Genomic DNA, 22,779 nt, shown 5'->3' with positions numbered 1-22,779 from the left:
TTGACACATTCTCTGGATGGCCAGAAGCCCTTCCCTGTCGCACAAACCAAGCAAAGGAAACAGTAAAGTGGTTACTACAGGAGATTATTCCCAGATTCGGGATTCCCCTAGGGGTATCATCAGATAGGGGGCCCCATTTTGTAGCTATAGTAGTAAGAGAGGTAAGTAGATTGCTGGGGATAACTTGGGACCTCCACACACTGTGGAGACCCCAGTCAAGTGGACAGGTAGAGAGGATGAATCAGACACTAAAAAGGCAAATCAGTAAAATATGCCAAGAAGCCAAATTGCAGTGGCCCCAAGCTTTGCCAATAGCACTGTTGAGGATTCGGATAAAGCCTAGGAGTGGGATGTCAGTCAGTCCTTATGAGATACTGTATGGGAAACCATATGAATCTCCTGAGCCTAACCCTAATGTACATGTCACAGGAAAGCAGGAAGGGTGTAATTATCTTTCTCTTGGGAAAACTTTAGCTTGGCTCCAGAGCATCCTTGTGTGGAATAGGCCACTGACTCTTGAGAACCAGTTCATAACATATATCCAGGAGACGAGGTGGAACGAAGAACCACTGAAAGAAAAGTGGAGTGGACCCCATCAGGTATCGCTGACCACCTTTACAGCAGTCAAAGTGGCCGGTGTGGACTCCTGGATTCACTATATCGGAGTGAAGAAAATCCATCCTGGATCATGGACTGTGTGAACTGTGGAACCAACAAGGCTGCAGATAAGATACATTTAATTGCTTCAAGAATGCTATCAGTAATTGTGCCAATGTTATGGTCATTAATGTCTTTGGGATGTGGAATGCAAAAAGAACAACTAACCACTCTTCATTCTAGAATGAAGAGAGAGGTACAAGCAGAAACAAGGTGATAAAAGTTTCTAATGCAGTTCGGGCTGAGAATGTAATGATTGGATTAGTCAAAGACTTTGCCAAAATGCAAAACACCAGTAGAATAACTGCCTGTCTGCCAAAACCAAAGGCAGTGGGAGACCCAGTAAATTGGGGAATCATAACATCAAAACTACCTGAAATACAAAAGAACAAAACAATTGCATGCAAACAGGTACTCAAGTCGACGCAAGTAGTCAAGGAAACTTGGGAGAAAATAAGAACATGGATGAAACCTTTGAGTCAGAAAGACTGTATTACAAGTGATAGCCCACTAGGAACCCCTATGGGAGAGTCAGGAGGCATCACACAATGGCAATGCTATTTGCCACACTATAAAAAGATTATAGAAAATGTTACAAAAACCACTCTGGTATGGAAGTGTGAAGCCAAGGATCAGAAAGATCAGATAGAGCCTTGGGACAGTGCATGGTCTGTGAGTATACTTCAAAAATTCCAATATATGGCAAACACTCCTTGGTGTATTAAGTGGGAAAGTTCCAAGAATGAAACAGATCCAGCAGTAACAAACACTGCCACCAGTAGCAGAACGAGGACAGACAAAGTAAGTTGGTGGGCATGTAATAAAACTTATGACTGCACTTCTGATGATGCAGAGATAAAACAGATGCCACCCCTGGTAATAGCCCTACAAATTGGTTGTGCTTGCAGAAGGATCAAACATAAACAAGGCAAAGTGAATTATAAAATAGTTGTAAGATGTACCAAGAGTACAATCCAAAGTCCAGGACAATTTGCATGGGCAACAAGCGATGGTACCTGGACAACACATCTGCCTGTAGACAGGAAAGTAAAGGAAATTACTTTGGGCTTCCCAACCTTATGTCCAATTTGGAAAAAGTCCCCATTTAATGGAAAACATGAACTTCTGCAGATAAGAGCAAGATGAGACGTTCTAGACAATGAAAATCCAGATGACACTTGGCAAGAACCCTCTAGTGGAGTGAAATTTGGGTGGGCCCTGGAGTCTTTGCTTGGTCCTATAGCAAACTATCAGAGTAGAGAGATGCTGTACAAACTTACAGGGCAGGTAGATAGACTGGCAAGTCACCTGGGAAGGATTTAAACAACTAAACATACAATTACAAGCCACCACAAAAATGACTTTAAAAAATTGATTTGCCTTAGATTTGTTACTCCTGAAAGAGCATGGAGTATGTGGATTTTTAAAGGGATGGGTTCATCATTGCTGCGTTCATATCCCAAATGTAACTGCAGATGTAGAATATGACATCAATCAGTTGAAACAAATAGAGCATGAACCACAAGAAGAGCAAAAGGATTTGACTACGACCTGGCTAGGCAAAATCTTTAAAGGGTTAGGGTGGAATGTGAGTTTATGGATAAAATCTGTCATTGAGAGTGTGATAATCTTACTAATTGTATTCTTAGCAATTTGGTTAGTTTACAGAACCTTTAAAGGAGAGATACAGAAGAAAACGTCCTGGAACCAGAAAATAATAAAGGCACTGACACGAGATCCACACCCACCATCTTCTGGTTCTCCAGTTTGTGATAGCATCCACGACAACGTTTACATCAACCATGGATTTGAAGAACATCAAGTATAAATTGAGAAATAAAGGACTGTATCAAGTGAAAACATTTACACCTATAGTGAAGTGAAAATGCTTTCAAAGGGGGGAGAATGATAGTGGGGCCCTGGAAAAATGTTAAAAATAGACTCTGAAATGTTAGGCTTTGTGCTTACCAGACCATATGAAATTGCACCTGCATAAGCAGTATATGATAAATGATATAATTGTTAGATGTGATGATTGTTTAGTAATTAAATATAATTATTGTTTAATCACAGGAAGAATCATGAGAAACCATGTTAGAAGTTTGAGGGGGGGTCACAAAGAGCCCATGCTTGAATGAAATCTATGTATACAATAGAACAATATAAGTTTAATAATTAACATGAAAGTTATATAACAATAGAATATAAAAACGTCGGAGTCGGATTTGGGTTTGTACTCCTGACACCCAGAGCTCTTCAATAAAAACACCTGCTTATAATCATTCTCGTGATTATGTGTTTCTGAACGCTAACACCCAGATGCTGGGGAAATGACATCATTTTCCTATGGATAAGGGCCTCTGTTTCAGGCCACTGCACCTGGCCAACCAAGGGTGCCAAGTTAGAAAGTGACAAACTTTGCTGGATTTCTCAAAACTAAAGCTGCAAGAAACAAGGACCCTTCAAGTCCACAGAGCCCCAAAGTCCAGCTTTCATCTGATATCCAGACGCTAGGGAAATGACTTCTTTTTCCCACAGAAAATGGCCTCCGTTTGCAGCCACTAGGATGACAGAGGGAGCAAGCTGAAAATAGGCAAATTTTGCTAGATTTCTCCAAAAGCAAAGCTGCCAGAAACTAGGACCATGTGCATCATTAAAGCCCCAAAGGCCACCTTCAAACTGATACCTAGACACTGCAGAAATTACTTCTATTTCCCACCGAAAATGACCTCAGTTTTTGGCCACTCGGCCTGTCCGATAAAAGGCGTCAAGCTAGAAATTGGCACACTTTGCTGAATTTCCCTAAAAGGAAACCAGCAACTCTGACCCTGCAAGTTCTTAGAGCCAAAAAGGCCACCTTTAATCCGATCCCCAGACCCTAGGGAAATGACTTTGTCCTATGGAAAATAGCCTCTGTTTGAGGCCAGTCACCCTGGCCAACAGAGGGCACCAAGGTAGAAATTGGCAAACTTTGTTGGATTTCTCCAAAACTAAAGCTGCCAGCAATGAGGACCCTGCAGGTCCTTAAAAGCCCAAACACCACCTTTCATCTGATTCCCCAGACACTGGGGAAATGGCTTCATTTTCCCACAGAAAATGGCTTACATTTGCGGCCACTTGCCCTGATGGACAAAGGGTTATGCCAAGCTAGAAATTGGAAAGCTTTGCTGGATTTTGCCAAACCTAAAGCTGCAAGCAACTAGGACCCTGCAAGTCCTTTGAACCCCAAAGGCTACCTTTAATCTGATACTCAGACCTTGGGAAAATTACTTCATTTTCCCAAGGAAAATGGCCTCCATTTGCAGCCACTCAGCCTGGCCAACAGAGGGAGCCCTGCTGGAAATTGGCAAATACTGCTGGATTTCTCTAAAACTAAAGCTGACTGCAACAACGACCCTGCAAGTCCATAGAACCCCAAAGGCCAGCTTTCATCTGATACCCAGACACTGGCGAAATGACTTATTTTTCCCATGGAAAATGGCCTCCCACTGCAGCCACTTGGCTTGGCTGAAAAAAGGGTGAAGGCAAGGTGGAAATTGTCAAGCATTGCTGGATTTCTCAAAAACGAAGGCTGCCAGCAACAAGGACCCTGCAAGTCCTTTGAACTGCAAATGCCACCTTTAATCTGATCCCAAGACCCTGGGGAAATGACTTCTTTTTCCCATACAAAATGGCCTCCATTTGTGGCCACTCAGCCCAGCCAACAAAGGGTGCCAAGCTGGAAATGGTCAAACTTTGCTGGTTCCTCTAAAACCAAAGCTGCCAGCAGCAAGGACACTGAACATCCCTAAAGTCCCAAAGTCCCCCTTTAAACTGAAACCCAGACCGTGGGGAATGACCTCTCTTTCCAACAGAAAATGGTCTCCGTTTGCAGCCACTTGGCCTTACCACCAAAGGGCGATGCCAGGGTAGAAATTCACACACTTTGCTGGATTTCTCCAAAATGAAAGGTGCCAGCAATGAGGACCCTGCAAGTCCTTAGACCCCAAAGATCAGCTTTAAACTGATACCCAGACCCTGGGGAGATGACTTCATTTTCCCATGGAAAATGGCCTCCCTTTGTGGCCACTCGCACTGGCTTACTAAGGACACCAATCCAGAAATTGACACACTTTGCTGTATTATTCTTATATGAAAGGCACCAGAAACTAGGACCGTAAAAGTCTTTTGAACCACAAAGGCCAGCTTATATCTGATACCCAGGAGCTAGGGAAATGACTTCTTTTTTCCTTTGAAAATGGCCTCCCTTTGCAGCCACTTGCCCTGGCCAACAAAGGGCGATGCCAAGCTAGAAATTGGCACACTTTGCTGGGTTTCCCAAAAATGAAAACTACCAGTAACTAGGACCATGCAAGTCCTATGAGCCCCAAAAGCGAGCTTTCATCTTATACCCAGACCCTGGTAAATGACTTCTTTTACCCATGGAAAATGGCATCGATTTGCAGCCACTCCTCCTGGCTGCCAGTGTGTGCCAAGCCAGAACCTGGGAAACTTTGCTGGATTTCTCTAAAATTAATGCTGCCAGAAACAAGGACCTTGCAAGTCCTTAGAGCTCTAAAGGCCACATTTATTCTGATCCCCAGACCCTGGGTTAATGACTTCTCTTACCGTGGATCATGACCTCGGTTTGCAGCTAGTCCGCCTGGTCGCATGAGCGTGCCTAGCCAGAAATTGGCACACTTTGCTGGATTTCTCAGAAATTATAGCAGCCAAAACCTAGGACCCAGCAAGTCCACAGAACCCCAAAGGCCAGCTTTCATCTGATACCCAGATGCTACGGAAATGACTTCTCCATTTGCCTGGCCGAAAAAGGGTGAAGGCAAGGTGGAAATTGTCAGGCATTGCTGGATTTGTCAAAAACGAAGACTGCCAGCAACAAGGACCCTGCAAGTCCTTTGAACCCCAAATTCCGCCTATAATCTGATCCCAAAGCCCTGGGGAAATTACTTATTTTTCCCATAAAAAATGGCCTCCATTTGCACTCCTTCACACAGGCTTACAAAGGGTGCCAAACTAGAAATGGTTAAACTTTTCTGGATTTCTCTAAAACAAAAGGTGCCAGAAACTAGGACCCTACAAGTCCTTAGAGCCACAAAGGCCACCTCTAATCTGATCCCCAGACCCTGGGGAAATGACTTCTCTTACCCATGGATAATGACCTCTCTTTGCGGCTAGTCTGCCTTGCCACCTGAGCGCGCCTAGCCAGAAATTGGCAAACTTTACTGGATTTCTCCAAAACTAAAGCTGCCAGACACTAGGACCCTGCGAGTCATTAGAGCCCTTAAGGCTACCTTTAATATGATACCCAGATCCTGGAGAAATGACTTCTTTTTCCCATGGAAAATGGCCTCAGTTTGTGGACGCTGGCCCAAGCCGAGGGTGCGGCACCAAGCCAGAAATTGGAATACTTTGCTGGATTTCTCTAAAATTAAAGCTGCCAACAACTAGGACCTTGCAAGTCCTTTGAACCCCAAAGGCCACCTTTAATCTGATACTCAGACTTGGGGAAATTACTTCTTTTTCCTATGGAAAATAGCCTCCATTTGCCGCCACTCGCCCTATCAGACAGAGAGCGCCAAGTCAGAAATTGGCACACAGACCCTGGGGAAATGACTGCTCTTTCCCACGAAAAATGGCCTCGGTTTGAGGCAACCTGCCTTGGTTGACTGAGGGCGCCAATGTGCAAATTGTACAACTTTGCAGGATTTCTCCAGAATTAAAGCTGCCAGTACGAGGACCCTGCAGGTTTTTAAAGTCCCAGAGGCCACCTTTAATCTGATACTCAGACCTTGGGGAAATTACTTCTTTGTCCTACGGAAAATGGCCTCCGTCTGCAGACAGCCAACCTGGCTGACAGGGGGTGCCAAGCTAGAAATGTGCAAACTTTGGTGGATTTCTCCAAAACTAAAGGTGCCAGCAATGAGAACCCTGCAAGTCCTTAAAGCCCCAAAGGTTAGCTTTAAACTGATACCTACACTGTGGTGAAATGACTTCTTTGTCCCACGGAAAATGCTTTCGGTTTGCATCCACCCAATCTGGCTGACAGAGTGTGGCAAGCAAGAAATTCGCAAACTTTGGTGGATTTCTTGAAAAACTAAAGCTGCCAGCAACAAGGACCCTGCAAGTCCTTTGAGCCCCAAAGGCCACCTTTAATCTGATACCCACACCCTGGGGAAATGACTTCTTTTTCCCACAGAAAAAGGCCTCCATTTGCAGCCACTCAGCCAGGCCAACAGAGGGTGCCCAGTTGGATATTGGCAACCTTTGCTGGATTTCTTGAAAACTAAATCTTCCAGCAACAAGGACTCTGCAAGTCCTTAAAGCCCCAAAGGCCAGCGTTAAATAGATACCCACACCCTGAGGAAATGACTTTTTTTTCCCACAGAAAATGCCTTCCGTTTGCAGCCACCTGACCTGGCCAACAGAGGACACCGAGCTAGAAATTGTCAAACTTTGGCGGATTTCTTGAAAAACTAAAGCTGCCAGCAACAAGGACCCTGCAAGTCCTTAGAGCCCCAAAGGCCACCTTTAATCTGATACCCAGACCCTCAGGAAATTTCTCCATTTTCCCATGGAAAAGGTCCCTGTTTCTGTCCTCTTGCACTGGCAGCCCGTGTGTTGCCTTGCTAGAAATTCACAAAATTTCCTGGATTTCTCCAAAGCTGAGTCTGCCAGTAAGTAGGACCCTGCCAGCCCTTAGAGCTCCAATTGCTGCCTCTGTGCTGACACACAGAACCAGGGTAATAACTTCATCTTGGAATGGAAAATGGCCTCCATTTGCAGCTATAGGGCTTGGGGAACAGGACGGTGCCAAGTGAGAAATTTGCAAACTTTCTAGAATCCTCCAAAAACTAAAGCTGCCAGCAACTAGGACTCTGCAAGTCCATGGAGCTCCAAACACCACCTCTAATCTGTTGCCCAGACCCTGGGGAAGTATCTTATTTTTCCCATGAAAAATGGCATGCCCCTGCAGCCAACATCCTTGGCAGACAGTGGGGTGCCAATCATAAAATTGGCAAACTTTTTTGCATTTCTCTTAACTTAAGAGAAACTTGAAACTTAAAACTTAAGCTGCCAGCAACTAGGACTCTGCAAGTCCTTAGAGCCCCAAACGCCACGTTGAATCTGATACCCACACCCTGAGGGAATGACTTCTTTTTCCCATGGAAAATGGCCTCCGTTTGTAGTTACTTGGATTTCTCCAAAACTGAGTCTGCCAGCAACCAGGACCCTGCAAGTCCTTAGAGCCCCAGTCACTGCCTCTGTGCTGTTACACAGAGCCAGGGGTAATGACTTCATCTTCAAATGGCAAATGGCCTCCATTTGCAGCCACAAGCCTTGGCAGGCAGTGCAGTGCCAAGGTAGAAATTGGCAAACTTTGCTAGAATCCTCCAAAAACTAAAGCTGCCAGCATCAAAGGACACTGCAAGTCCTTTGAGCCCCAAACGCCACCTCTGTGCTGATACACAGACCGGGGGGAAATGACTTCTTTTTCCCATGGAAAATGGCCTCTGTGTGTGGCCACTCACCCTGGCAGACAGGGTGCTACCTTGCTAGAAATTTGCAAACTTTCCCAGAATCCTCCAAAACTAAAGCTCCCAGCAACTAGGACCCTGCAAGTCCTTGGAGCCCCAAATGCCACCTTTAATCTGATACACACACCCTGGGTAAATTACTTCTCTTTCCTATGGAAAATGGCCTCCATTTGCGGACATAGGCCTTGGCAGACAGCAGGGTGCCACGCTCGAAATTTGCAAACTTTGCTAGAATCCTCCAAAAACTAAAGCTGCCAGCAACTAAGGATCCTGCAGTTGTTTGAGCCCCAAACACTGCCTTTAATCTGATACCCAGACCCTGAGGAAATTACTTCTTTTTACATGGAAAAAGGCCTCCATTTGCAGCCACTCACCCTGGCAGACACGGTGCTTCCAAGCCAGAAATTGGCAAACTTTGCTGGATTTCTCCAAAATTAAACCTACCAGCAACTAGGACTCTGCAAGTCTTTAGAGCCCCAAAAGCCACTTTTAATCTCATACCCAGACCCTGAGGAAATGACTTCTTTTTCCCATGGAAAATGGCCTCTGTTTGCCACCACTCACCCTGGCAGACAGGGTGATGCCTTGCTAGAAATTTGCAACTTTTCCTGGAATCCTCCAAAACTAAAGCTCCCAGCAACTAGGACCCTGCAAGTCCTTGGAGCCCCAAACGCCGCCTTTAATCTGATACACACACCCTGGGTAAATGACTTCTTTTTCCCATTGAAAATGGCCTCCCTTTGTTGCCAGTCTTAGTGGCAGACAGTGGGGCACTAAGTGTGGGAATCCATAAAATCAGAGGATTTTGGGAAAGCTGCAAAGGCAGGCCTCAGGGACAGCAGAACTGTGATTAGGGCTATGCAGTAGCCATAAGATTAGTCAGCAGAAAAATTATGTAAGAAGTAGAAACATAATGACAAATAGAACATTTGTCTCTTTATTAACGCTTGTCTACAATAACTTCCTAAGCTGCAGAAAAGTATACTTAGCGAGATATTAGGAAGTTCTAAGCTTAGAAATGGAGCTCTGTGCATTGTGTTTTAAGGTTTACAAGGAGGTATTGTATTCGAAATAAGCAAGCATTGTTTTAACTGACGGTATGTGTGCATATAATGGTTGGATGGAACCACTGTCAATATGTTTTTGCTTTGTGTGATTGGTCAAAAAACTTATAGAGTAAGTTATAACATTAAGTTCTTGGTCTGCTGCCTGGGATGGGAGCTGATGGCATCTTCCCATTGTCATAACCATGTAATGAGACTGATGCTGGAAAAAAATACAGCTCAAGACGCATTCCTAGCAGTCCCGTCCTGTTCATGATTTGTACATAGCCCCCGCCCAGCGATACAAGGTACTTTGCCTTCTATTTATTTCCCAAAATAATACATATGCAACCCCAGCAGTTCCCATCTCTTTTTTGTATTAAAATGAGGTTATTAGTCTTTCACCCGTGTGCAGTTCTTCTCTTGAATTGGGTCAGTGGTCCCAGGAATGAAGTCAGGAAGGTCTTTGTCAGATCTCTGCGACCCTCTGGCATGATCCAAGGCCCTCTGCTTTGTGATGGATTGACGTAGAATCCAGGTGCTGGGCATTGTTCTACTGGTTTCAATATGTTCCTATAATGGTTTCCTTGCTCCACTTCTTTCTACAAATGAGCTCATAATATAAAAATTAGCTTTAGCCTAAGCATCTAATAGTCATTGTTATAAATAAGAAGCTTGACTAGGCCAATATTCAAGCAGCACTTAATTTATTAATTAATATGGTAAAGTATGAGCAATACAGCACTGGGTACCATGGGGGAAGTTTTCTCTCCAACTGCACACAGATAGCTGAGGCTTACAGGTATTTATAGGGGTACTCATAAGCTTTCTCAGCAGTTTCTATTCCAATTTTTACTCATCAGCAGTTTCTCTTCCCAATTTTTATGTCACAATTCTATACACTATTGTGATTTAGTTTTTCTCAAGATGTATCCCAAAAAGGAGTATCCCCCAGATGGTGGTGGTCTGGTTTCCAAGATGGTGGTCTGGTTTCCGAGAGAAGAAAGACGAATCCCATCTGGTAAAGTCCAGCTCCCCAGATGTGGGTCCACCTTTTAATTACACGGACTATAAATCTCATAACAGAGATGTCCAGATTCCCTTGGTTGAAACTATAAATCCTTGAGTTGATGTTCATTCTCCTTTCTCAAGCTGCTTTCCTCTGTTTTGTTAAGGTGTGAGATAAGCATATTTCCTTTATATATATTGTTATAAATGATCAAATCTGCAGCCAAATTATTAAAAAAATTAACAAAGATTTATTACATCAATAACAAAATATAATTTTGAAAAACCCACCACCGCCAAGGCAGTGCCAACTCCGGAATTTGGCACTGGGTGAACCTGGATCTGACTGACAGAGTGCCAGCGTCTCCCTAGTGGCTCACCCCAACTGTCTCATACAGCCAGCTTATATCCTGTGTATTTTGCCTGGGGCAGAAATGACAGAATGTCCTTTCGTGTCCCTTCACATGCAGTACTGGGACTCTATAGATACAAAGCCAGTCCAGGTGTCCAAATGGCTGTCTGAGCTTCTCCGGAATAGCCTTCTTTCACATGTATAACTGGGACCACACGGATACAAAAGCCAGTCCAAGTGTCCGGATGGCTGTCTGAATTTCTTCTGGGTACCATTCTTTCACATGTAACCGAAAGAACTGAGTGGTGCCAGTATTCAGAGATGGTAGATGCAATCTGCTCCAGGTGCAGGTCCTCGTGAAAGGCTCAGACATTCCTGGGAAGTCGATGCTCATGGTCTGGGAAGACTTCATTCTTAAGCTAACAGACTTGATATTATCTGTAACCTTGTCCGGGAACTAATTGAATAGAAATAAGACTCTGTTCCCAGCCAGGGTGGTCAAAAACATGAGTTGGATTTTTACAATATTTTATATACACATATATATATAAATAGCATGAATTAACTCTATATATATAACATATTCCAAAGCTATAGTTTCAAGGATACAAGCAATATTATAAAATTATGCTTCAAAAGGTTATTATTGCAGAACTCTTTAAGGCTTAACTACAAGAAAAAGGAACATCCTTAACGCTTTAATTCAAATGCTCCTAAATCAACCAAGGTTAATTGCATACAAAAGATATGTTCAAAGGCCTTCTTCCATGCTTTACTTTCCTCAGTTATTATTAGAATTCATAACTGTCCCATTGTGGGTTTCCACATATATCACAATCACAAATACACACATTGCCTGTATGTACCTGACACAAAACACAGCTTTGTATTTCACATCATTAACCTATCGTTGGTGTATCTAACTTCAGTATTAACTGCTTCTAACCCTCAGCTAAAATTTTAACCCTTTAAAATCATGATTCAGTACTCCGTCGAGACGCTTTTCTTCCCGCACTGTTGGCGCCACAGCGGGCCCAGGGGCAGCTCGACTGCAGTCCAAAAGCTGTCAGTGCTCTACTCCAGCCCTCTTGCAGCTGGAGGCCTCAGACGGGACGGGAAGCTCAGGCGCCTACAGAGAGCCGCTTTCCGCCGGGGGCGGGCCCGGGAGCGGGGCGAGGCCGGCTCCGGAAGAAGGGTTCGGTTCCGGGCCGCGCGGCGTAATGGAGTCGCTGTGGCGGCTGAAGCGGTTTGATGCTTTTCCTAAGACCCTAGAAGATTTTCGGGTTAAGACGTGCGGGGGAGCGCTGGGTGAGCGGGGGCGCTGCGGGTAGCCGGGGAACCTTAGCGGGCCGGCGCTCTTCAGCGGCTCGGGGCGGCAGCAGTCGGGTTGCGGCGGGGCTGACGGTGGTTCTCGTCTCCCCGGCAGTGACGGCAGTTAGCGGGCTCATCATGGTGCTGCTTTTCTTCTCGGAGCTGCAGTACTACCTCACCAAGGAGGTAAGTACCGCCAATGGAGCGGACACGGCCCAAGTATCCCGGTGCTGCCTCCGACTTGCGGCGGGCAACCCTTCAGGGCGGCCGGAGGGCCCTCGCCCCTGCCCCCGCCGGGCCGCCCCCCCGGGCTGCCCAGGCAGCAGCCTCGCCCCGCGTAGACCCGCGGTTCGCGGTGTTTTTCTCTGCCCTGTCCGGTCGCCGCGGCGGTGGCAGCGGGCTGCCCTTCCCCGCCTGTAGCGTCCTGCCGGGACGGCGGTACGTCTCGCCGCCTTCGAGCAGCCGTGCCATGCCAAGAAGGGAAACCAAGCCCTGAAGCCCTGTTCCCTCCCCACGTTCAGAGACCTCCAGTTATTTAACACCATTGCAAATGGCATGCGCTGGGCTGTGCGTGGCAGTGGCTCAGCTGTCTGGCAAACCTCTTCTGACTTAAAAATCAGCTCCTGGGCCGCAGCACCAAGGGAAAGGGGCCTTTTGATTTGCTTACATGTAAAATGTAAGGGACTGTTTTCTTCTTTGTTCCCAGGTTCATCCGGAATTATACGTTGATAAATCACGGGGAGATAAACTGAAGATCAATCTAGATGTTATTTTTCCACATATGCCTTGTGCTTGTGAGTAAGACTTCTGAATGGTGATGATAGTTTTTGTCCTTGGCAGGGACTCAAGAGGCTCAGTGTGCCCATAACAAATGCAGGTTTATAGATCACTTTCCTTGTGCACTGGTTTCAGATTTGAGCATTGATGCAATGGATGTAGCAGGAGAGCAGCAGCTGGATGTAGAGCACAATCTGTTTAAACAACGTTTGGATAAAGCTGGGAATCGTGTAACTCCAGAGGCTGAGAGACATGGTAAGATGCTGTTCTGCCAGTCCTGGGTGGATGCTCTGTTAGTCTTTCCACTGTATGCCTGTTCTGAGATTTGTGGGGACAGCTGTAGACTGTTTAAATTCCGCAAAGTCTTGAATACCTTATAGCATGCACATCTATTAAACTACTCTTACACTCAGTACTTTTGCAAGAAAATCTTTGCTCAATCTCCCTGAAACTATGATAAAGACCCATGGATACATTTGAGGAATAAAGTTGCACAGTTGGTGGTCTTTTGGGATTCGAAATCAAGCAGCTGTTCTTGCACAACTTGGTTTTAAATCCCAGTGGGTGAACAAATGGGACTATGTGGTTCAAGGAAAGAGCCTTTCTCTAGGGAAGGTTCCAGTGACTTAAACTTTAAGCCTAAACTTGCATTTTACTCGATTAACTCTATGTGTGTTAATGCACACCTGCATAAATATGTGTGTGTTGATCTATTGTTTGCAAGCTATAATAAGTGATCCTTGGCTACATAAACCTCTCCTCTACAGTTTTTACATGTTATGACTCATCCTTGTTCTTTGATACCAACCAGAAAGGATCCTGACAAAGCATTTTGCAGTCACACAGTAATACTGTTTTGACTCTTCCTTTCCAAAACATGAGTTACTTATTCCCTTTTCTGGGAGTCAGTGTAGTTCTGAGTATCAACATGACCAAATTTTTAGCTTTGTATCACTTTAGATTTAACATTTCTGTTGTTGACATTGAAAAGCTAAACTAAGCCAAGAGCTGAACAATGGGCAGGCACAAGAGTTTCTCTGGTTGTCATGGGAATGTGGTGATAGTGTTCTTACTGCTGTGTCACTTAGCAGCCACCACAGGTTATGACTTTAAAAATTACTGTCTGGGGACAAAAACTATTCTACATCTTTTTAAGCAAGTCCTCTATCACTCATGGTGTACTGGTTGGGTTGCTTAAGACACGCTTTAGCAAAGCCTTTATGCAAGTAATGTCTGCTTCAGCAAGGCTTACAGATAGCCAGTTCTTTCCCTGGAGGCTGTTCTTGAAAAGAGAAATACTATGCTCCTTCTTAGTTTTACTCCACACCTCAGCAGGCTACATACATACCATTTTAGATGGGTGTTGGGTGCAGGATGTGCAGTAGCACATTGTGTGTGCATAGAGTATTCATTATGCATAGAGCAGAACAAGAGTACAAGACAGAGTTTCTAGATGTGTCTCATCACTTTGAATCCTGTTTTGTCGTAGAGCTGGGAAAAGAAGAAGAAAAAGTGTTTGATCCAAATTCTTTGGATGCTGATCGCTGCGAGAGCTGTTATGGGGCAGAATCAGAGGACATTCGGTAACCTTTGCACCTGTTTCCTATCTTCTTAGCGCTTGAATCCTGGTATGTTATATGCATAGTTTTTTCCAAATGTCTATGAAGATCTGTGCAATGAAATCCTGCTCTCAGGCACGTGTTCAGTGATAAGAGCTGTTGTGGTTTGGCTATGCCTTTGGAAGCTGCATTCAAGATTGTTGAGAAGGTGCATCTATAAGTTGTTTGGATTGTCTACATGCCTGTTTAAGCAGTACAAAAATTGTATCTCAGCAGGTGAGAGATTATCTGGCCTTGTTTGGTGTCCAGAGCAGAGGTGTTTAAATGATTTCACGGTTATGGGAGTTATCTTGATGTAAAACCTTGTTATGCCCTGGCCTTGCCTTCTCGCTTCTGCTGCTGGCATTGTATACTTACAGGAGCAAAGACCGGACATCTATGGCACACACAAACAACAGGTGTCTTTTCGTATTTCTCATTCCTCAGAACAGGAAATTACTGTAAGAATGGATCCATGATAGCCCATATAGGTTCTGGACTAATCTTGGCTATTTTTGGCTCAGTGATAACTTGGTTTTTCCCATCTGTCAAGTTGTGTCCTTTCCCAGAGATGTTTTCATCTTGAGGTATTCATTACTGCTCCCTTCAGCGGCAGGAATTCGTTCAACATGTTCACCAAAACATGAAACCAAAGAAGAAACCTGGGGTTTTTTCTGGTATCTAAGGTATTGTCCCCAGGTAGAAAAGTACAAAGAAAGTTTGCAGTTAAGCCCCGCTTTAGCCCAATGTCTTGGCCTAAAAAGAGGAAAGGAGCAATAGAAACAGGCAGATGCTTTGTTCACATGAGGAAGTTCCAAACTGCTTATAACTGGGGAACACTGATGTTATTTTTGTGGCAAATTTCTTTGCCAAGGGATGCCTTGGTTGTGTAAATGGCCAGGCAGAGCCCTGTTTGGACTCCAGGCCTGTATTCAAACAGCGTGCATCCTCACCTCCAAACCTCAAAAGGCACATCAAGAAGCTCATGCTCATTCAGGAGCATTAGGCCACTTTCCAAGGTCCAATCCCCAATGTTTTGTTCCTGCTTTGTTGAAGAACAATCTGTCAAGGACTCAAGTCCTGAGCTAGAGCATCTCTTCTTAATGATAAAGATGGTAAGATGGTGCTTGTGCTTTTTGCAGGTGTTGTAATACTTGTGACGATGTCAGAGAAGCATACAGGCGGCGAGGCTGGGCCTTCAAGAACCCAGATAGCATAGAGCAGTGCAAGAGGGAAGGGTTTAGCCAGAAAATGCAAGAGCAGAAGAATGAGGGCTGCCAAGTGTATGGTTTCCTAGAGGTCAACAAGGTGAGAGAGAGCTTTTGCTGTGAACCTGCTGCATGATGATGAGGACTGTGAAAAGGCAGAGTTGGGGCATTCCTCTCCTATTCCAGTTTTAGGTGCTTACAAGACTATCAGAATAACCTCTGGGATCAGCAGCGTGTTTGTGCTTGTCATGGGGTTCAGGAGAGCAGTCAGGAAGAGCAGTGGGAAAGAGGCTAATTCTGGTTTGTGTTCTGTGGGCTGGTAGGAAGTCATGGCAGCTGGAGAAGTTCACCTTTTCCTCCCACCTGGGTGCCAAGTCTTTTTGCTGAGATTTCTGGAGGAGGAGAGGCAGCTTCTTTGAGCTTGAATTGTTCCACCTGCCCTTCTGGTTTTAAATCAGAGGCCACAAGTGGGTGCTGGAGATAGCAGTAACCAACAACTCGCCTGCAGAGGTGTTGGAGAGAGTGAAGTGTTATCTTTTTTAGAAAAACAGTGGAAGCAAGGCTATTGGAGTTGGTTGTCAAGGCTGAAAATGCTCAGAGAGCTGGTTTACACAAATGATGTATGAAAATACACAAGATGCACCACGTAACTATATAACCTGTCATTTTGTGGGTTACCCCCACAAACAATGCAGGTTGCATACCCAAGTGCCTTCTAGAAGAAGTCAGACCCAGGCTATGTTTTTGTTTGTTTTTAACTTCAAACTCTGGGTTTTTGTTTTTTTTTTTAATCCTTGTGTATTCTTCCTGGAGACCACAGTCTATTTCTAGAAAGTAGACCTTGTACTCTCATATCCAGACATTGTGATTTGAGAATTATCAGAACTTTGCCCATCTTCATTCTCAACAGGTCTCCAGTTAACATAAGGCATAGGTTTGCCCAGCATCAAAGACGTAATACAGTGTATGAGCTTGGAACATTCAAATCTTCCAAGGCAGAGTGCATATGATTGCTAGTAAGTGTCAGGGAGGACTAGCACCTAATATCTATATCTCTTTAAGAGTCCAGGATGAAATTTTGCCAGTTTGTCTTTTGCAGATTTTTGAGGGGTTGGGTTGCTTGGGGGGGGGTGGTATTTAGTAGGTTTAGTGCTCTATTTTTGCATGCTCTTACTTTCATGGGTTTATACATTGGATCACTGCTGATTATTGATATAATGTTCACTCTCACTTTCCCCTCTCTTTTTCTTTGATACTGTTTTGTATTTTCTGAAGGACCAGTCAGTTCCCTACTTGGAGTTAATTCCTCCTTTTCTCATTTTTATGTCCACAAAATAATCTGGATCGAACAGCTGTTATCCACATCAGTATTTAATTATGCATTTCAGTATCATTGCTGTAATGAACATGGGAAATTCATACCTCTCTTAGGATAATGTCTGCTGCTACTATCACCTGTGGAAATGAGTCAGTTGGTGTCTGTTTTGTGTAAACAAAATCCTAAAAATCCAAACACCAGTACAACTGCTTTGCTTACATAGATTCAGACCATTTAATCAACGCTTACTCTCTCCTGCAGGTAGCTGGGAATTTTCACTTTGCACCAGGAAAAAGTTTTCAACAGTCTCATGTACATGGTAAAGTATTTTCTTTTCCTGTTTATTGAACCTTTTGGTTTCAAGTGTGTCTGACCATTTTCGTTTAATATCTTTGCATTACTGTCTGTAGTAACAGCGTCACTGCTTCAGTGAGGAGGACATTGTTAAAGTTTTGTAACAGTGGTTTAGAACTATCATGGACAAACAAAAGTGGTTTCTAGGGGTGCTGCTACATGAGTGTGGAAGAACTTGGTAGAGAATGTTTCTGGGCAGTCTTTCAGTTCTGCAAAACTTTGCTGCTTTGCAGTCAAACAACCTCAAGTAAAGTTTTCAGTCCTGAACCTAACTACCAGTACCTCTAGAAGGGATATTTTCCTCTATTCATGAGGTTCAGAGTAAAATTATGTTGTGAAGAACTTCCTTGAGTATATATATAGATATAGCATGACAAGAACAAGAGTGGTAGTTTACAAAATCATGGAATGGTTTGAATTGGAAGGAACCTTTAAAGGCCATGTAGTCCAACTGCCCTGCAATGAGCAAGGACACCTTCTGCTAGAGCAGGTTGCTAAGAGCCCAGTCCAGCCTGGCCTTCAGTGTTCCCAGGGACTGAGTGTCTGCCAGCCCTCTGGGCAACCTGTGTAAATGCCTCATCACTTTCAACATATACATTTTTTTATATCCAGTCTGAATCTGCACTCTTTTAGTTTAAAAGCATTGTCTCTTGTCCTATTGCAACAGGCCTAAAATGTCTGTTCCCATCTTTCTTACAGTTCCCTTTTGCTGTTAGAAGGGGCTCTCAGGTCTGCCCAGAGCCTTCTCTTCTCCAGGCTCTCCCAGCCTCTCTCCTTAGTAGAAATGCTCCAGCCCCTGGAGCATCTTTGTGTACTCGTGTAGACTTGCTCCCGCAGGTCCACGTCTTTCCTGTGCTGGGCATCCCAGAGCTGGAGGCATCTCTGCATGTGGGGTCTCACCTGAGTGGAATAGAGGGGGAGTGTCCTCCCCCTCACCTACTGCCCATGCTACTGGGAATGAACCCAATGTGCAAATGGTTTCTGGATTGCTGGTGTGTATGGCCAGGTCATGTTAAGCTTCTTGTCCACTAACACCCCTAATTCCATCTCCCCTGGGCAGTTCTTGACTTGTTCATCCCCAGGCTGTATTGGTACCGGGGTTGCTCTGAGCCAGATGCAGCACCTTCCACTTGCTCATGATGTTCACTGGCTCCACTTCTCAAGCTTGTACAGGTTCCTCTGGATGGCGTCCTGCCCCTCAAGCACAGCAGCCTCACTACTCAATTTGCTGTTATCTGTAAACAGACCGAGGTGCCCTCAGTTTCACTGTCCATGTCACTGATGATGGTATTAAACAATACTTCTCCCAGCATGAACCCCACTTGTTCCTGGTCTTCATCTGTATATAGAGCCATTGGCCACTACCCTTTGCATGTGATCATCCAATTTCTTATCCAGTGAAGAGTCCATACATCAAATTTGTATTTTTTCCTTTTATCACTCACTCCAATTTAATCTGTACTGCCGAGGTTAAGGTCAGGGGAGAATGTGAATGTGCTTGGTGGGAGTAACTGGTGTATTTGGAGAACAACAGACAAACTTTTGAGCACAGAAGAAGCACTTTTGTACGAACAACAATAATGAGAAAAGCCTGGTTTCCCCCATGATACTGATCGTTTGTAATAAAAAAAATATTTCATTATTGTGGCAAAACCTCCTTTGTGTGCTTAAACTATCATGACAACAGCAAACTTACTACAGCCAGAATCAACAAAGCCATGGCATATGTGTTAAGGAGAAGCATCTCTGTATTACACCTCTCTGTAGCAGACAGGAATGCAGGCTGGCTGCCTCAAAGCAAATACTTTGTGTACAGAGAGGTCAGGATGACTCTCTAATTCCATGTCCTCCAGAAATGCTGCACAGCTGAATTAAAATTCACTCAGTAAAGACAGATAAAACCCAAAAGGGCTGTGTAGTTACTGCCAGCCTCATCCACTCATTTGCTTGTTCCTCCTGGCTGTATCTGATGGCCTCTTTGTCTATGGAAAAAGAATGTGGTTGCTTCCCACTCTCTCTTTGCCCCATAGCATTTCATAGGTCTTTCCTGTACAGGGCTCAGGGCATATCTTTCCCTGTTGAAGAGTCACAGCTTATGCAGCTGGTCATTTGTGGATGCCAGTCTGAGCTTCCTTTCAGGATTTCTCTGAACCTCTTTAAGTTCAGCTCTGTCTGAAGGTACCAGATTGCATCCAGAATTGCAGTCCAGGCTAAGTATGAGAAGCAGTGGCCTAATGATTCTCTTCCTTTTGTTCTCTCTTGCTTTCCTAGTTATTAATAATGTGGGATTTTCCTTTTTACCCAGCCTTTTCCTTGGCAGTGTTTTCATGGCACTACAACAAACAAGGAATTTTTCTAGACCTGTAAGGAAAATGGACTGCTCAGAGCATAGTTGTTTTCTTTTACATGACTCACTGTAACCTTTCTTTCTAATCTTTTGGGGTTTTTTCCTCCCTTTAATTACAGGTAAAGAATTTGATTAGTATTAGACAACAGAGTTCTGTGAGATATTTCCAGAACTTGTATCTCGTTTGGATCATAGTTCTAGACAAGAACTTAAGTGCTTGTGGTGTTTGATTCTTTCAGTAAGGTCTGCTTTAACATGCAGTCCTGTTAATATATTTAACAGAATGTCACACAGGCTGAAGTTGAATGTCTAAGAGATATCTGAGTATTCCAAACTGTTGTTGTTGAAAGTCACATTAACAATTCACTAATTAATTTTACTAGACCTACTTGATGCAGAACTCCAACGACTGACAGTATTTTTGCTTTTCTTTCTATTCCCTACTGATATGAATCAGTAGAGAATATGAGGGTGAAGAATATGAGTAGTGTGGAAAGTTCAGTCCACTGCACCATTCTTCTTGCCTCCTATTGGAGTCTGCACCACGTTTGTACAGCTGATGGTTGGATTGTTATTTTGAGGTGGCATTGAAATACTGAAGCTTGCATATCAGCTTTTCAGTTTCTTGCTTTGTTCCTCTCTTCTTATGCTGAATTTCCTGTTGTATCATAGATCTCCAGCCAGGAAATGGGCATGGGCATCACTGTGACAGTCCCAGGGGTCCTATTAAGCAGCACTTTGTAGATCTGACTGCAGATGTAATCCTGATCTGAGCTTCTGAACTCTTGTTGTGTGCTTGGTATTAACATCTTGAAACTGTAACTTCTTTCCTAGGGAGAAGCAAGTTGAAATGGCTTTATTTCAGAAACTAGAATAAGAGGGGCTGACACACGTGGCAGCACTGTGTAATGTGCAATTTTATTTCTGTTTAGTTATTTCACTTCAGTTATATTATTTGCATAAGATCTATGTTCTCAGCTCTCCATTAGAGGCTGAGCACCTTACTACTAGAGGTAGTATTTTATCTTAGTATTCACCATTACTATGTTTTTGTGTGTATTGCTACTCATTCCTAATCTCAGGTTATCAGAATTGTCCTGTCTAGGATGATTCACATGGCTGATCATATGCCTTTTTGCCATCTAACATGGTTGATTACCTATTAGCTCTAGTGCATAAATACAATGCTTGAACATCTTGGACAGGTACTCCGTCTCTGTTCTTCACATCCTCTGTTCCCTGAGAATCTGAGCTGAACCTTTGGAAATGTGTTGATTTTGAAGCAAGCAGTGATGCTGCTTTTCATCCCAAGTTATTGGAAGCATTTAAAATTGGTGACTTTAGGTTTGCACCATGATGTGACAGCATCAGTGTCAAAGAAGACCCCCAACTCTGGAATGTCAAACAGGCTGCAAATGGTCATTTGTTATTCAGTTGCACTAAGAAATCCCAGATCATTAGGAGGAGGATTGAAAGAGATTGTGAGGAGGACTGAAGCACTTCCAATCAGAATTCTTAACACTGAAACTAGTAGTTTTGGTTTTCCTGCATTGAGGGAGGTCAGAGTCAAACATTACTGATGCTTAGAGTGTTCTGTTTTTAAGCAGCACAACATCAAACCCTGCTTATTCATTTGCTTCTTGCTGAGGTTGGAGTTGCTTCACTGTTGTCTGTTTAGACTTTGAATCCTAAACTGAGATTTTATGTTTGGGTCATGCAATATGCTGCAGATTTTGGTGAAGTTCTCTCTTTCACTTTTGCACTTGCAAGGACAGCCTCCAGCATCAGCTGGGCCTATTTATGACTCTGAATATTGTGTCTGTTTTCTTTCGCAGCAATTCACACCTCCGGTCTTTCCTTCCTGTCTCAGAGGAAAGAGGAATGATTGGGTGATTTAGCTGTTTAACCTCTGAGATTTGTGTTTCAGGGGCTGCTGCCATGTCTGTCCATGCCTGTACAGCAGCAGCCATTCCCTGCTTCATCTGCAGTAGTTGAGAGTGACTTTCCTGCCTCTGGAAACTTCACCTACCTAATGGTAGGCTCCTGAGGAGAGTGACATTCTCTACATCACTTCCATCTTTCTTGCTCTTTTTGTTATAGTGAAGGGGAAAAGCTGAGGGTTCTCATTCCTCCTTTAGATTGTCTTTGGGCCACTCTGTTGCTGAGCTGCCATCATGTTGTCATGTTATGCCTCGCTTTTCTCTGTGAAGAGAAATGTGGCTTCACCGTCATCAGTATTTTTTAGAGAAGATGTTGCCCATCATGCTTTTTTGACAGACAGAGAGCTTTTCAGGATTATTTAAAATGTCTCATTAGATTCCTTCAATTCCTTAAAAAGAAGATGGTGTTGATGGCATCATTCAGGACATTCTGTCCTGAAGACACACTCTGAATGACTGTGACAATTTCTGTGGATGAAGCAGTCTGTATGTGGTCCAAATTTTGTGGTTTTCCTATACCCTACAGGTCAGCTGGAGGAACAAAGTTATCTTTGAAGATGCTGTTTTTGAGAGATTACCATTTGTTTTCATCCTCTTTTGTTGTGATGGCTGTGGAAGGAAAAAATACAGGTTTGCTGCTCTTTGGGATGATGATGGTCTTGGAAAAGGAGCCTTCTTCTTGGAGCCACCAAGCTTTGCTTAGAAAGTTGTGAAGCTTTGTTAGCTCTCTAGGAGTCAGATCCGCTGTACATCCTCATTAGTGTTCTGTTTATGATTTAATGAAGGCCTTCTTTCTTTCTCTGCTAGATCTTGTTTGACAGCCAGAACCTGTTTGAACTCATCCTTGGATGCTGTGGGTCACCCCAAATAGCCTCTCTTATTTTACATACTCTACTGTTTTGATTACTGAATTGTGAAAAGATACCAAGTCTTTGACTGCAGTCTGGTTGTCATTTTTCAAGTCCCTTTGCACCTTCTCAGTGTCAGCCAAGAGCAAGTGGCACTAGCTCCTTTTTCTGCAGAGGCTGCAGTCTCCTTCTCTGTTCCTTTCCCTATAGCCCAAGTAGTTGTGGGCTCATTACCATTGCACAGGCCTCTACAGATAGCAGTTACTTATCTGAGTTCCTCTCCCGCCCAACAACATACTTAAAAAAAATGATGTGGGACTCAGTCTCCATCAGGACACCTGTTCAGTGTGGAGGAGATCCAAAACCTCTGATCACCTCTACGCTATTCCTTCCATAGAGGAGGTGTGTATGAGCTCATTCTAGCTTTTGTCCCAAAGTGGTGTCTATTAGGGATCTACTTTTATCCCAATACTGAACACTGAG

At 43.9% G+C, this 22,779-nt stretch overlaps 1 protein-coding gene across 1 annotated transcript in view; it reads left to right on the top strand.

Moving 5' to 3' along the window:
* Window positions 1-11,791: 11,791 nt before the first annotated feature.
* The window catches only part of ERGIC3 (ERGIC and golgi 3), a 28,355-nt gene continuing 17,367 nt past the window's right edge, over window positions 11,792-22,779 (top strand). Inside the window, exons 1-7 of the mRNA XM_084218163.1 lie at window positions 11,792-11,903; window positions 12,022-12,092; window positions 12,613-12,700; window positions 12,819-12,938; window positions 14,173-14,266; window positions 15,424-15,589; window positions 17,069-17,126. Coding sequence (XP_084074289.1) covers window positions 11,816-11,903; window positions 12,022-12,092; window positions 12,613-12,700; window positions 12,819-12,938; window positions 14,173-14,266; window positions 15,424-15,589; window positions 17,069-17,126 — 685 coding nt within the window. The 5' untranslated portion in view covers window positions 11,792-11,815. The remainder of the gene's footprint in view (window positions 11,904-12,021; window positions 12,093-12,612; window positions 12,701-12,818; window positions 12,939-14,172; window positions 14,267-15,423; window positions 15,590-17,068; window positions 17,127-22,779) is intronic.

The sequence above is a fragment of the Fringilla coelebs genome, assembly GCF_963513975.1.
Source record: "Fringilla coelebs genome assembly, chromosome: 18".
NCBI classification, from domain to species: Eukaryota; Metazoa; Chordata; class Aves; order Passeriformes; family Fringillidae; genus Fringilla; species Fringilla coelebs.
The sequence above is the reverse complement of the archived record's forward strand: the minus strand, read 5'-3'. Positions and strand labels throughout refer to the sequence as shown.